Here is a 13,882-nt window from a genome sequence, read left to right as displayed (position 1 = left end):
CTAGTTAGTACCTAACATTTTCATTGTATCTTCCCTTGTGGATTCACCCTTTAAAATTAAAATGGGATCTTTATTCTCTGTGTGCTCCCCCTGGCACTTTCAGACTGGGATGCAGTAACTGCACTGTGACCCAATATGTGAAGCTTCCTGCCCCCACCGTTTCAATTATATGCCTGTCCTGTAATAATATTGAAACACTGAAACAGACATGCTCTTGAATGGACAGTGTATAGCTGAAGGTTTTAATTATTGTTTTGGGTGTTTATGAGGTTTGTTTTAGTAAGGGATTGTCACTGACAAATAGGATTATTTATATGCAGAAATGCTCAGTGCATTTTGTTGATAGTGTGTATGTGTGAGATTCCATAAGCAGATATTGAAGCTACTTTAATTGCATCTACCACCTTTGTTCTACACACTGTCACTGCCTTAGATACAAGCATTCTGACCTTGTAGACTGACACGTTTGTTCCAACTTCACTCCTCAGAATTTACTTTATATGCCGCTGTCTGTTTGGATGTCTCTCCGGTTGTGGTTGTTGATTGTCGCTGTTGCGTTCGTCTGGGCAACCAAATGCGCAGCTGCATCGTGGGGCATCTCATTAATCACAGCATTGCATCATTGCTCTCCCAAAGTATCACCTGCTCCCTTGAATTCACTGGAGACTGTCTTCTGATGCCTTGACTCATATTCAGGTGATATTTCAGTACTAGTGTTATGTGTATTCTGTGCTCTGTACAGGTCCAAATATATAGCCATGGGCTTGATTTATTACTGCCATGGTTATTGTTATTGTGTTCATACTTTTTAGGGGATCAAATTTGTTTTGGCTTCTTCCATGGAAAATGTTTCTGGAATAGAGCACTGAGGTCAGGGAAGGTCAGCCAGTATGAATTAGAAGAGAATTGCGATTTCACTGTAGGGTGGATGGAACAAGCTTAAAGACTACATGCACTCAACACACTGCAAGGGCTTGGTTCTGAGGAAATCATCTCATCCCACCTGTGCATCTATCCAGGCACACATGCATGTCCCACCTCCCTCCTTCAGTGGATAAGACCCTTGACCTCTCTAGTAGGAAGCGGCATCGCAGTAATGTATGCAGATTGTGTGGCGTCTTCACTGCTGCCGACCAGCCTGTTTTCATGGGGATTCAGCAGTCCTGTACCTTTGTGATGACCTGTGCCTGCGGGATGATCCGCCCCACAGAACGAATTTGCACTCTGCCACACCCCTGCTGAAAGAATTAGCATTTAGAGTGCAGAGGGAGGCTGGACTACTGTTTAGCCACACACTCTCAGGGAGCACCAAGGAAAAGGCTTTCTGCCTTTTTTATTTCTTTTCTATTGAGGTTTTCTCAGGTACATTTCAAGGCTACAACAGGAATGGCTGTAATCTGCCTGCTTTCACTTCCTGGTTGTGTCCAAATGTGACTTAAACAGGGTGTATATATCTTGACCACCTTTTTTTAGTTGGAATTAATTTTATGGCAATAGCAATAAAGCAGAATATAAGATTTCAGAATAATATTTCAGAAATATTTGTTTTGCCTGATAAATAGAGTAATTTATTGACTAATAGTAGTTCTGTGTACACCATAAAACAGTGGTCTTAAATCGTATCCAAATAAAAAGCAACTCCGTGATTTTGCTTGATTTCATCGAGGTGGTTCCTCATAGTGTTATAGCCACAGACAGATGCACACACTGGACAAATGTCTGGCATCTCCATTTGTGTTAACTAGTGAATCCTTAATTGTAAAGCAAATACTTGCCTTTAGCGTTCTAGTTTGCAGTGAAGTATCGAAGACTGTATTTTCTATGTGTGTTAATTTAATGGCTTACATAATCAGGTATTTCTCCATCAGCTTTTGTGAAAGTGATGGGGGAATGCTTGCTATGATATATATGAAATAGGAATTAAATGCTTATCCGTATATAACTGTATATATTAAAATTGTATAGTATGAGGTGATGTGAATGGTTTGGATCAAAAGGTCTTTTCAGACTATATTACATTGGGTCAGGAGATGACAAGTTGTGCGGTGTTTCGTTTTGTTTTGGTTCCCATCTCGCCCATTTTAATGAGTCTTTCTTCCAGTAAATGTCAAAGAACAGCAGCCTGCCTCTAGCCAGAGGGAACCAGATGTCTAACATGACAGTGTTCAAAGGGGCAGTTTGCTGGCCCGTGCCTTGGCTGAATTGATACCCCGGGCATTGTCCCAAGAAACAGTCAGCAGGTGCGGATCAATAGATGACCGATAAAAAGCCTGAATTCTCCACAGGGAAAATCAAAATGTGGTCACGTAAGGGCAGATCATTATTTAGGATTTGCTTCTCTTCCGTACCATGTGGTCGTCGCCGCCTGTGCTTTATGGAAATGTGTATAAAGAGGTCCTAACATGTCCTGCTGTCCCTGCTTTTATAACTGTAGGAGTCCTGCTTTGCATGTCTGGCTTTAAATTAGCTATTTACTGGAAGGGCCTGGACGGAGAGTCTGTAGAGCTAATCAATCCACTTTGCACTTTGTGAATCATTGATATGCACAGTCATGCGCAGAATAAATAAGTACCCTTTTACCACATTGGCACTCTGCTTGTGTTTGGTCTGTTGTAGTACTCTGACCTGCATTAAAGCAGATATTGTCTGCAGCTAATTGTCATTGCACCTGTTACTGAGAGGAGCGTACTGGCATTTTATGGATATGGGGAGAGGGCATTGGCAAGGATTCATCTGTGGGCATGCCAGGCAAGATGTCACTGGCAGAATTCAAGACAAATCACTTGTTTCTAACAGCACACTGGACCTCTGGAGCCTATCAAAAGCTACCCACCCCACTCTTTTGATTTGCTCTGCTGTAATGCCATATTAGGTTTCCTTTTTCCTGTCATTAGCCCTAGATTCGTTCTCCTCCTCTCACAGTTCAGAGTCAAACGGAAGCTGTCAATCAGTTTAGTGAAGGCTGTGAATTTTTAAGTGCCTGATATTGTTGCTTCCTATGTGCTGATTGGCTAGCTGGGAGTGGTTTGTTGCTGCCCAGACTCATGATTTAATAGAAACCCTTTTCAGGAGCTCTGTAAAAATCCTGGTGGAAAATGAAATTGAACTATCCAGGCTTTCAGTGTATGTGTGAAAACTCGTGCAACAGGGCAGATTTTTCCTATTTATGGATTTGTAGGAACTATTTTCAGTTGGATGACACCAACGGCTAACCTCGGGACTACCAAAGCTGGCAACGCCTCCATCTCCTGCCCTTTAAACAGATGCATTTGAAGTGTCTTCAGAGAGTGTCCGTGTAGATTTGTATGAACCGTGGTAGGGGGAGGGGGGGCAGTCAAAAACACTGTAAGCTTAATTTTCACAGAGCTGCTGGCACAAGGCTGGGGAAACATGATGCGTTTACATGCATGACATGCATGAATAAGCTTCCCAATTAAAACCCAATGTATCCCTTAAGCTTGCATATGTTCTTCAGATAGTGTAGTACAAGCCTTTTCTAGTGGACATTCATGTGAGTGACTTGGCAGGCTGTGAGATGTACAACTGGGATAGTTGAAGCAACTGTTGGTTGTAGCTTCTGCACGAGGAGCTGTTGGAAGTGAACAGGCATGCAGAGCTGAGATGTGCCGAGAGATCGTGTTGGCTTTGACTGCAATACAGAGCCACAGCATTCTGTTCTGCCATGTGCTCTTGCCTTATGTGGGCACAAGCCCATTGATGCATCCCGTGAACCAGAATGGCTCAATTTGCTGAAAATGTTTTCCCCATCATGCAACCAGGTCTTCTTTGGAGGCATCTGATGCGGGACAGTGCCCGGTCTAAATGCCAAATGTATTATATTCGCACATGTCTGTACCTTCCAGGTTTTAGAAGCTTGGCATTTAAGTGGCTGCTTTGTTTCACCATTTCATTTTGATGCTGGTTGCCCATTAGATCAGGTCAATACTAGTTCTCCTTCATTATATATTTATATATTTTAATGTATGTTAAATTTAAAAAAATGTCCAGCTGATGAATGATCCTGCGAATCGTTCACATGCAAGCTAATCCAAATTCATTAAAGTACAGATTTTGTTAATTCTGTGTCTCTTAATTGAAAAGAGATCCTTTCGTTTATTTCTTCTAATGGGGTATCTGTCTCCTTCACCTGCAGGTCAGTCCAAGGAAGGAGCGGGGGCCATCGATGAAGAGGACTTTATCAAGGCCTTCACCGATGTTCCTACAGTGCAGGTGATGTCTTGTGAACGGGCTTGAGCGCATGTCTGTTCCTATGCTGGTTATGTCTGTGCTTGGGTAATTTCTTATAAACAGACATGCCAAAATCAAATAGGCTGGCTTTTACGGTCTGTGAGATTCTCACCTTTTGCCTCCCAGACATGGGCAGTGTTTAATCAGGGGTTGTCTGAACCCTTGCCATGTATACTTTATCCCTCGTCTGAGTGTCAGCATGCATAAAAAAAATATATATATATTATATGTGCCAGACTGTGTAGTCCGAGCCAAGGCTTTTAGTATTACTCTACTATATCCTTGAAGGTTGGTTTAAAAGGCACATAGCAAAAAAAATTGTGCTGTATGTAGGGGGTGTAATGTGAACCTCTTTTTGTCCAGAAAACAGCAGGGGATATCAACAGACCTTGTACTGGAGTTGGTTTGAGGCAATAACTGAAATTGTGATTAAACTGTGCCTGTCATTGAGGTATATTTCATTTAACATGCCTTGTATGTATGTTAAAGCCCCCTTGAAAAATAAATGATTTCCTTGTCGTTTTCTGGACAACACATTGTGGCTTCACTAGAGTTGGCAGATTCATTTCTACTTTATTTATTTGTGTCTCTTGTTCTCTCAATGCAAAATACTGTAACCTTTTGGTTTTACCATCGTTCTCGCTCTTCCCCCAGATTTATTCCGCCAGAGACCTGGAAGACAATCTGAACAAAATTCGTGAAATCCTCTCTGATGACAAACACGACTGGGATCAGAGAACAGTTGCTGTGAGCTTCCTCTCTCCCTCTCCCCCCCTTCACCTCACTCCCTGACATTGGTAGGATAGAGGATGAGAGCAGCAGCCTGCTCTAGACCTGCTCTTTCAGCTGCTGTCTGGATAATAGCTATTAAGTCATATTTGCTATGTAGTCTGTGATACTGTGATAGACACATGCAGGAATTCGTTTGCTGGGTCATCTAAACACTGCTATTTCATGGAGTCCGTCAGCTGGTACTGGAACACCGTACTGGGATATTTCACATGATTTTCCTTTGTTTTTCCATTATTTTTTCTCCAGTAACCTCCTCTGTCATATTGGCTCATGTGCACTAACTGTGATATAACTGTGATATGTAACTGTGCATGTTTTTATTATTATTAATTATTATTAAATCAAATTGCCACGAACATAAATGTTGTATAGTTTCTGCGCCCCAGCTGTCAACACATTTGTCACACGCAGGCCGAAAGGCAATGATGGAACACTGTAATTCATTTAAAATTAGTTGACATTTTTAACTTTATAGTTTTTTGAGACAGAGGTTCATGGAGGTTTGGAGTATTTTTTATTTTTATCCTTTGTACCTCAATAATGGGATTTGCTGTTGGTTTTTAAAATCCAGCACTCCTCTTTGGTATCAGAAACGCATCTACACAGACCAGCGGTGTTTCACTATTCCCTGCAGGACGGAGTGTAGGTGGACTCTTAACTTATGAGCCCTGGCAATGTTTGATCTTACTGTCTGTAAATATAGTGATAAACAATGAGGTACACCAGAGTGAAGTAATGCTTATTGGTCTTTATGGGAACCTCTGTTCACCAATTCCAAGGCCAGACATTTATGGTACATTTAGCTGTTTTTTGTTGCACATCAAGTTGATGGCTTTTCCCTTCCAGTTAGTCATGGTCATGCCATCAGGGGCACTGGGAAATTAAGTGGCAGAGGTCAATCATTCTCCATACGCCACACTCCCACTTAATTCACTCGTAATCTTTCAAAACAGGGTGATGACTCATCTTTTAAGAAGCGGACGCAGGGTTTCAGAAGCTTTCATCTCTAGTTTTTTTTTTTTTTTCCTCTCCCTCTAATAAGAAATGCATAAATCCTCCACTTTGCAGATTAATAGGAAATCCATATTGATTGTTCAGATTTCATTCATTGTAATGTGTAATGGTGGAAGATAGAAAGTTATTTGGTGTTCTCCTTAGGAGCTGGGGTTTTGTGCTCCCTAATGCACATAATGTCAGCAGTGTTCTCTGGTGATGCTTCGATTTTAATAATCAATTTTTTTCCTCGTCTCTGCAGCTGAAGAAGGTCCGGTCCTTGCTGGTCGCAGGAGCAACAGACTATGACTGTTTTTACCAACATCTGCGGTTGCTCGATGGCGCGTTCAAATTATCCGCCAAGGACTTGCGCTCCCAGGTGGTGAGGGAGGCATGCATCACTGTGGCGTGAGTAACTCCACACTAAGGGCACATATCCAACATCCCCGCAAGCCTGATCCCATTAGAGATGACACTGTCTGATCAGTGATTGGTTGTGTAATCGGAGGTGGAATAACAGCACTACGGGAGATTTCCAAAGCCCTTGGTGAACCAGAGTTCACCTGGTCATTGAAATACCGAAGTTGTTGTTTTGAGAATTCAGTGTATTGGCCAGTTTAAAATCCTTTGTACTTTAAGGTAATCACTGGAGAAGGGGAGGTCTCCAAGCCCTAGCTAGAACTTACCTGAGGCAGGAAAACATTAAAAAAATTTAAACAAACAAGAAAACCTCTTATCTTTTTTAACAGCCATCTGTCTACTGTTCTGGGCAACAAATTTGACCATGGAGCTGAAGCCATTGTGCCTATATTGTTTAACCTGATTCCCAACTGTGCCAAGGTTATGGCAACATCAGGTGTGTCAGCCATCAGATTCATCATCCGGGTGAGTAAGCTTGTAAAAGATCTGTGGATTTGGATAGTTTAATAGCTGGGGCTTTGGGTCCTATGAACATGGGCTTCTTGAGTTTGTTTTTCCTATTGCTGGTCTGTGGCAGCTCTGTAGTCATGTTCATTTCCTATTGATTAATTTTGCTGTATCAAAGTTACATTTGCTAACTGGATGTGTGTTTTAATAGTTGTTCACATAATGGCTGCAAACTAGTTTAAATTGTTTTGTTTTTTATTTTCATTAAAGAGCATTCAAAGACTTAAAATATAACTAATGGTCAGTGTTGTGAGACTGTTTCTACCAGCCCTGTATATTTGGGGAAATTAATGGCTCACGTGTTCCCTCCTCTTTTCAGCACACGCATGTTCCGAGGCTGATTCCATTAATTACCAGCAACTGCACCTCCAAATCTGTAGCAGTCAGGCGGTGAGATTTACCCTCCTTGTGTTGATTTTCTTCTCTCTTGGTGTCTGCAGGGCATAATGTACTGCACAGATGTTTTTTCAGTTTTCTATTACAGTGCAATAACTTTATTCTGAACTGTAAATACCAAACCAAACACAGCCATGCCATATAGTAGTGCTCTATAAACAACCTAAACGTAACTATAAGATTATGCTTCCATTAAGCTGTATCCACATGTACATTTTTCATAAATCATGGTACACCACTGTATTGAACTAGTAAGATCCCTAACCACTCCCAGAACTATGATCCTAGACAACTCCACAATTTGAGCTACACTCAATCTGTAACCACATCCTTATTGGTTTACCTGATGCATATGGTCCTCTGTTTTCGGAGGTAGAGACAATAATTCCAAATTAGCTGTAGAATAATATACACCTTTTTGATCAAACAAGTGAGAATATAAAAGATTCTTAAAAGATTTACCGCAATAAATATATAGTGGTTATTTTAAATGACAAGACTGTCACATGGGCAAATACAAATTAACCAGTAGAAGAGCAATGTGCTGAAATCATTATCATTTACACACTCTCTCATATATATATTTTTTTCCCTCTCCCTATCTTGCAGGCGCTGCTATGACTTTCTGGACCTGTTGCTGCAGGAGTGGCAAACGCATTCCTTAGAAAGGTGAGCTAGGAAGCTACTGTTGTACTTAATGCTTAACGTAGCAGTGTTGTAGGAGAATATGAATTGGAAGATGCCGTAGGATGACTTTTGAAATGGGACATGCACACGCGCAGTATTGGCTTTGAAAACAATATCGGATGTTATAGCTTTGTTCAATGGTTCATGTTCAAAACAGTCGCTAAACAAGATCTCTGGCTCTTTGGAGGCAGTGTAGTATAGGTATTGAAAAGATTAACTGTATTATCAGATATCATCGATCTCATGCTCTATGGAAGCCATCCTTGCTGCCAAGTCTCCCGATCAGCACGAAATCCCCAGTCTGCCATTTCATTTGCTCCCTCTGCTCGATTTTCCATTCCTAAGAGAGATCTAGTATAATACCTCGCTTTAATTTGAAGCAAAAGCGTTGGGGGGGGGTCTCGTCGAGGTTTTTGGCTGATGCAGGTTAACAGTTGAATCTTAAATCTTAGTTTCCATAGTTTGGTCAGTGCTACTGATTACAGACGTTAGGCTTGTCCTGAACAACGAGAGGATAGCCAAAGCTGCCATTTTCTTTAAAGGAGTCTTTCAGATGCATTCTGATATCCAGCTCTGAAACCAGCTTTTAAAGAAAGTCTGATCTTCCAGATTCCAGATTGCTCCCCCATGTGTGTGTGTTCAGTGAAGCTCGAAGCTTAAAAAAAAAAAAAAAAAAAGATGAAGATCAAGGAGAGAGTTCTGAAGTCATTTGACTAGAGAAATGCATTTATGAATCTGTGACTGTCTTTAAAGTGAGGTACTGTGTATTCCAAATATTTAAGGTCTCCCCCAAGCATTTGGTATTAGCAGCAAGACTGTGTATGGCGGTGTTCTTGTAAGACTGCGGGGGCGTAGGTGGGAATGTGGAAAGCCCTGGTCTTTAGCAGTGAAGTGTCTCCTCTGTGGCAGGCACGTGGCAGTCCTGGTGGAGAGCATCAAGAAGGGAATCAGAGATGCGGATGCAGAGGCCAGAGTGGAAGCCCGGAAGTAAGCGCCATTCCTGATCAGGACTTTACCTTTTGCTGTAGAAACTGTTTGAGTCTGGCTTGCATGTTATCATTTCACAATAACTTTTATTAAATAAACCCCTCACCCCAAAGCTTTTTCCCTCAGGATGAACGATTGCCCTCTGTTTTCTGAATGTAAAAATGTAAAAGAGCAAGTCTAGCCTTTGACATTCTAGGTATGGGGGGTTGGGGGTATAAAGGTATACAACATTTTAATATACGTGTTAACAGAATCCTATGGTTAGTGTTAATTCACATGCTGTACAGCATTCAAACCAGGCAGTGACCGCCTCTCTGTGCTGATCTGTCTGTGGTGGCTGATGTGATGTTTGTTTTGCCAGAGCTTACTGGGGCCTTCGGAATCATTTCCCTGGAGAGACGGACGCCCTTTATAACTCTCTCGAACCCTCATACCAGCGCACCCTGCAGTCGCATCTGAAGAGCTCGGGCAGCGTGGCCTCCCTGCCACAGTCCGACCGCTCCTCCTCCAGCTCCCAGGAAAGCCTCAAGTAAGATGCCTGCCTCTGAAGCACTGCAGAGATTTGGGTTTATTTTGTTTAAATAGGGTACACCTTTTATTGCTTTACATAGATCATTTCCATTATTTATAGGTATTTCTATTGTAAAAAACAGTACTTGCCCGCTACAGTAGCTATCGTCCTCAATCTTGTTTTTTTTGCTCAATTGAGAGCACAGCTTGACCTAAAATAATAAATAAAAAGTTTATAAAAAAAACTGCATCTGCACGAAAAGTATATCCAAGAATGGTAGTATGGCAGGTCAATCACAAAACGGGCATCTTAAAGGGCTCCCTAAAGAGATTTTTTGCGATGTAATATGCTGGCACAGACAGGGTGTAGAGTGCACTTCATATGCTGTGCTCTCTCTCTTGTGGTACAGTTTTCTCTTTTATTTTAAACTTTCCTTCTGTAGCTTTAAAGGAGAAAGTGCTCTGGCTCAAGGTTGGTTAAAGGATATGGTTAATGAAGCATAACTAGTTGAAGAGTTTTAATTTTCTGATGGAAACTTTGCACGAATTCCATCTCATTGGGTTTTCAAAATCTCTATTGGCAGCTGCCGTTCCAAACTCCTGCATTCCAGGATTGCTAAATTATCTTTAAAGTGCCGAATTAAGAGAGCACCTCAACTGTGCAGGAGTGAAAGTCATTTTCCCTTGCAAAAAAAAAAAAAGACTGAGCATAAAAGTTGTGTTTTTGTTTTAATCATGTTTGTTGGGAATGCCAGGGATTGTTTGTTTGAGTTCTTCAAGGGTCAGAGCATCTCTGTGTTCTGCAATATATGTGCTCAAGATGACAACATTCCTTTCTCTTTGTATTGCAGTCGACCTTTGACATCTAAATGGTCAGGAGCCCCAGGGAGAGGTATGTGTTCAAGAATGATCCATCTACAAATTGTCCTCAGTAAACAGATCTTTGTCTGTGTGAGATTTTTCCATCCCCACCGCACAATGCACAGAGGCTTGGCAATAATGGATGAGAAAATTAAATGAACCACATACGTTTTTTGCACTTCTCCAGGGAATAGCAAATCTTACCCACCTGTAACTGAGCAGACCAGTGTCCGTTCTTCAAGGGTCAGAGCGTTTCTGGTTTTCATTCCACCTTCATTAGTTAAATGAACTTAATCACTTACCTAAACCAGTTTCAGCCCTTCAGCAGGTCTAATGCAGGTGATGATTTAGAGACTTGTAGTTCTGGGTTGTGGCCCCCAGAGGACCACAAGTAGACTAACCAGACTTCTCAGTTCTAATACATTGTCCGTTCCCTTCCTCTCCTCCAGTTCCCGCAAGTGCGAAGTCCGGCCCCTCGCCTGGCTCCCTGCAGCGCTCCCGCAGTGACATCGACGTGAACGCGGCAGCGGGAGCCAAGGCCAGGCACACTGGGCCGAGTGCAGGCACTGGCCGCCTTGCTGTCGCCGGCCTCCCGCCAGGCTCCTATGCTTCCCTCGGTAAGGTGCTCACAACAGCAGGCTCCTCCTGTTACCCTCTCTCTGCATTAAGGCCGGCGCATGTGCTCACTTCTCTGGCAGGTTTTCTAAATGCAGTCACATGATGAGATGTAATTCTTGTAAGGATCTCTGTTGTGAAGGGGTTGAAGACACTTTAAGAATTGATGCCCTAAGTTTTAATTTTGTCACCCCTCACACCATTTTTTTTTTTTTTTTTTTTTTTTTAAATTCCCTCAGTATTCAGTTTTAATCTAACAGATTGCTGTGCATGTCTGTGTTTCCTTGCATTATGAAGTTACAAAGAAAAGGTAATAAATAGTCACAGGTACAGCTCCACCTCAATTTGCAAGTCAATGCAAAGACCCCAAAATTACTTGTAAGTAAGATGTGGTTAGAAAAATAGTTTTTAGGTTTTTTTTTTTTTGGTGGATATCAGTGACTCTCAGAATAAAGCTGAAGAGAGCCCTGTCTCCAAGTCTACCCCACCCCCTCTTTCTTTCCTGAGAGCTCTCCCTGTTCAATCTGTCTGTTGTGTCTGCGTGTTTCACAGACTTGATCCTGTGATGTCTTTTCCTCACTAACACACTAACTCTGCCGTTCTTTCTTTGCTCTGCCTACGAAAGATGACTCCTCTGATAAGACTGATGGTAAGACCCCGTATTTCTACCTGTCCTCCTTCACCTCGGCACTAACCCCCTAATTGACAACTGGTCCGGTGTACGGATGGGTGAACTAGACTGAACGATCTCCAAAAAGGGTTCATGAATGGGTTAAAGTGCCACTGCAATTCATAGAACGCACTTTTCAGGTCCACTTCAATTGAACAGCCAAGAGTGTTTTCTCAGAGAGCAATTCTGTGTTGTCTGTTGTGTATAATGGAAGCTTAGAGCGTTCTGCTACCACTGCCTAGTATTAAATTGGATGAATATACACCATTTGAGCTTTGCGTCCCATGCCCTTCCTTCTGTAGCTACATTAGCTATCCGGTGTCTGTATGGCTTAGTTCCCTGCTGTGTTCCCTTGGGCCTATGTTTTTCAATTTTTTTTTTAAACAGAAAATCATTACAATACTACAGTAATGCTGTGTTGGCTGAAAACTAGCATCGCTTCATGAACTTCGATGTTCAGGACTTGGTTATTGTCCCAAGTTGCACGTTAAAGCTGTGCCAAGTGTCCTGCCCCTGCGACAGCAGTGAAAAACAGTTTCTAAAAGGGCTACGTTTCAGAAAAAGTAAAGATTTGCTGCTTTATTGATGCCATCTGTAAACATGCCTGGTTTTGGGAATTGATTTGCAGCAGAGAAGATAGCTCAGTTTGGAATAAACAGCTGGCAGCGACTGAAGCTCATCATGAATCCTGAGTGTGGTTAGGTCACCCATCCTTGCTTAAAATCTGTGTTCATATTCTGTTCACATGCACTTAAGGCAGGGAAATTTCACCATTAACTAGTTTCACTGCTTGGCTTTGTGTGTTTGAAACCTCTCATCTGCTCTGTAAGCGCAAAGCCTTCATTTAAGATGCTTTGCAATTTAACATGAATACCTTTGCAGGCAGAATAAGTTTCACTGTGGGGATGTTTATTTTACTCGAACTGGTTTGGCAGTATATTAACTGACCAGATTAATTAAAAGAAATGGTAATAATGGAATTCCATACAATTGTAACACTTTCCTCAATGATTTCTACCTGTATGAAAGTAGTTTTAATTTCCAAATGGTGCATTTGATTCCTAGCTGATGGTTTATTTTTGACATTTATCAATGTGCTGAAAAAACAAATGAACATAACACTTATATCTAGTATCTATCTAGTCCAACATGCAATATTTATTATGGTTCCAATATGTTGTAAACCATGCACTTTAGTCCTGATTAACCTTTTGCCAAAGCAGCTTTCTTATGTAATAAATGGGGTTGATGTAACAAGTCTCCTGGAAACCACATTAATTCTGCTCTACTCTACTGCTCTTTCCATGGTGTTCATTTCCAATACAGTTGTCACACAGTATTCTTTCCTTTGTTTAGGAGCAGTGTCAGATAATGGTAAGACCTGAATCCTGCTAGACTAGTGTTCAGATTTCCTCCATCACATTCAGCGGGCTGTGTCTAATAGCCATAGCCATCATGTTCTGCATCATTTAACATGACTAGTGTTAAACTTTAATGTGGTTCTGTTGCTTTTAGCTGTCCTCCATTTTTGCTTATGTGCCAAAAATGGCTGACAGGAATATTCTGTAGAATATTCTGTGTAATGTCAAACACGATATTTAAAACCAGCAATGGGCCTATAAGTAGTTTGTATTAGTTTTTATGATGCAATTAATAAACCCATTAGTAATATCACTAATACCACTGCACTTCATCTCAAAAATAAGGAATACCTGACTGTACCTCATCTGAATCAGAATAGTATACCCATCTGCTCTTATGGACTAATGACAAGGAAATTGACAATGTGTTAAATGTTTCATTCCCTCTCGAGAAGTACACCACCAACACTGTCTCTGTGCCTTGTCTCCGGGACTGCTGGTAACCCGGGAATCTTAACCAGATCAGAGGCGGACACCAGGCCAGAGAGACTGGCCCCAAGCAGTACCAAGTCTCCATAAGATGATGGCAGACACATTTTTCCCCTTTTGGGCAAAAGTCTGATTTAGTTATTGACCCTGTTGTTTTGTGTTCCAGGCCGCCTCCGCACAAAGCAGACGCTGTCTACAGTGTCGGCAGGGATGGGCAACAGCCAAGTGGACTCCAGAGGTCGCAGCAGAACTAAAGTGGTCTCCCAATCACAACGTATGTGCAGCTCACATTACATGTTTTTTTCCTACTTTGTGAGTTCCTGTGCATTTGTGTATAGGTGCTGGG

At 41.7% G+C, this 13,882-nt stretch overlaps 1 protein-coding gene across 31 annotated transcripts in view; it reads left to right on the top strand.

Moving 5' to 3' along the window:
• Nucleotides 1-13,882, top strand: part of clasp2 (cytoplasmic linker associated protein 2) — a 96,614-nt gene that overhangs the window by 51,982 nt on the left and 30,750 nt on the right. For 24 of the 31 annotated variants that reach the window (XM_066690808.1, XM_066690817.1, XM_066690806.1 and 21 more), the window contains 12 exons: nucleotides 4,154-4,230; nucleotides 4,903-4,995; nucleotides 6,296-6,441; nucleotides 6,783-6,918; nucleotides 7,280-7,350; nucleotides 7,966-8,025; nucleotides 8,953-9,030; nucleotides 9,392-9,559; nucleotides 10,392-10,432; nucleotides 10,851-11,018; nucleotides 11,642-11,665; nucleotides 13,703-13,810. In XM_066690808.1, coding sequence (XP_066546905.1) covers nucleotides 4,154-4,230; nucleotides 4,903-4,995; nucleotides 6,296-6,441; nucleotides 6,783-6,918; nucleotides 7,280-7,350; nucleotides 7,966-8,025; nucleotides 8,953-9,030; nucleotides 9,392-9,559; nucleotides 10,392-10,432; nucleotides 10,851-11,018; nucleotides 11,642-11,665; nucleotides 13,703-13,810 — 1,170 coding nt within the window. The remainder of the gene's footprint in view (nucleotides 1-4,153; nucleotides 4,231-4,902; nucleotides 4,996-6,295; nucleotides 6,442-6,782; nucleotides 6,919-7,279; nucleotides 7,351-7,965; nucleotides 8,026-8,952; nucleotides 9,031-9,391; nucleotides 9,560-10,391; nucleotides 10,433-10,850; nucleotides 11,019-11,641; nucleotides 11,666-13,702; nucleotides 13,811-13,882) is intronic. The other 7 variants (XM_066690811.1, XM_066690831.1, XM_066690803.1 and 4 more) reach the window with 1 other exon arrangement.

Source organism: Amia ocellicauda, chromosome 18 (assembly GCF_036373705.1).
Source record: "Amia ocellicauda isolate fAmiCal2 chromosome 18, fAmiCal2.hap1, whole genome shotgun sequence".
NCBI lineage: Eukaryota > Metazoa > Chordata > Actinopteri > Amiiformes > Amiidae > Amia > Amia ocellicauda.
The sequence above is the reverse complement of the archived record's forward strand: the minus strand, read 5'-3'. Positions and strand labels throughout refer to the sequence as shown.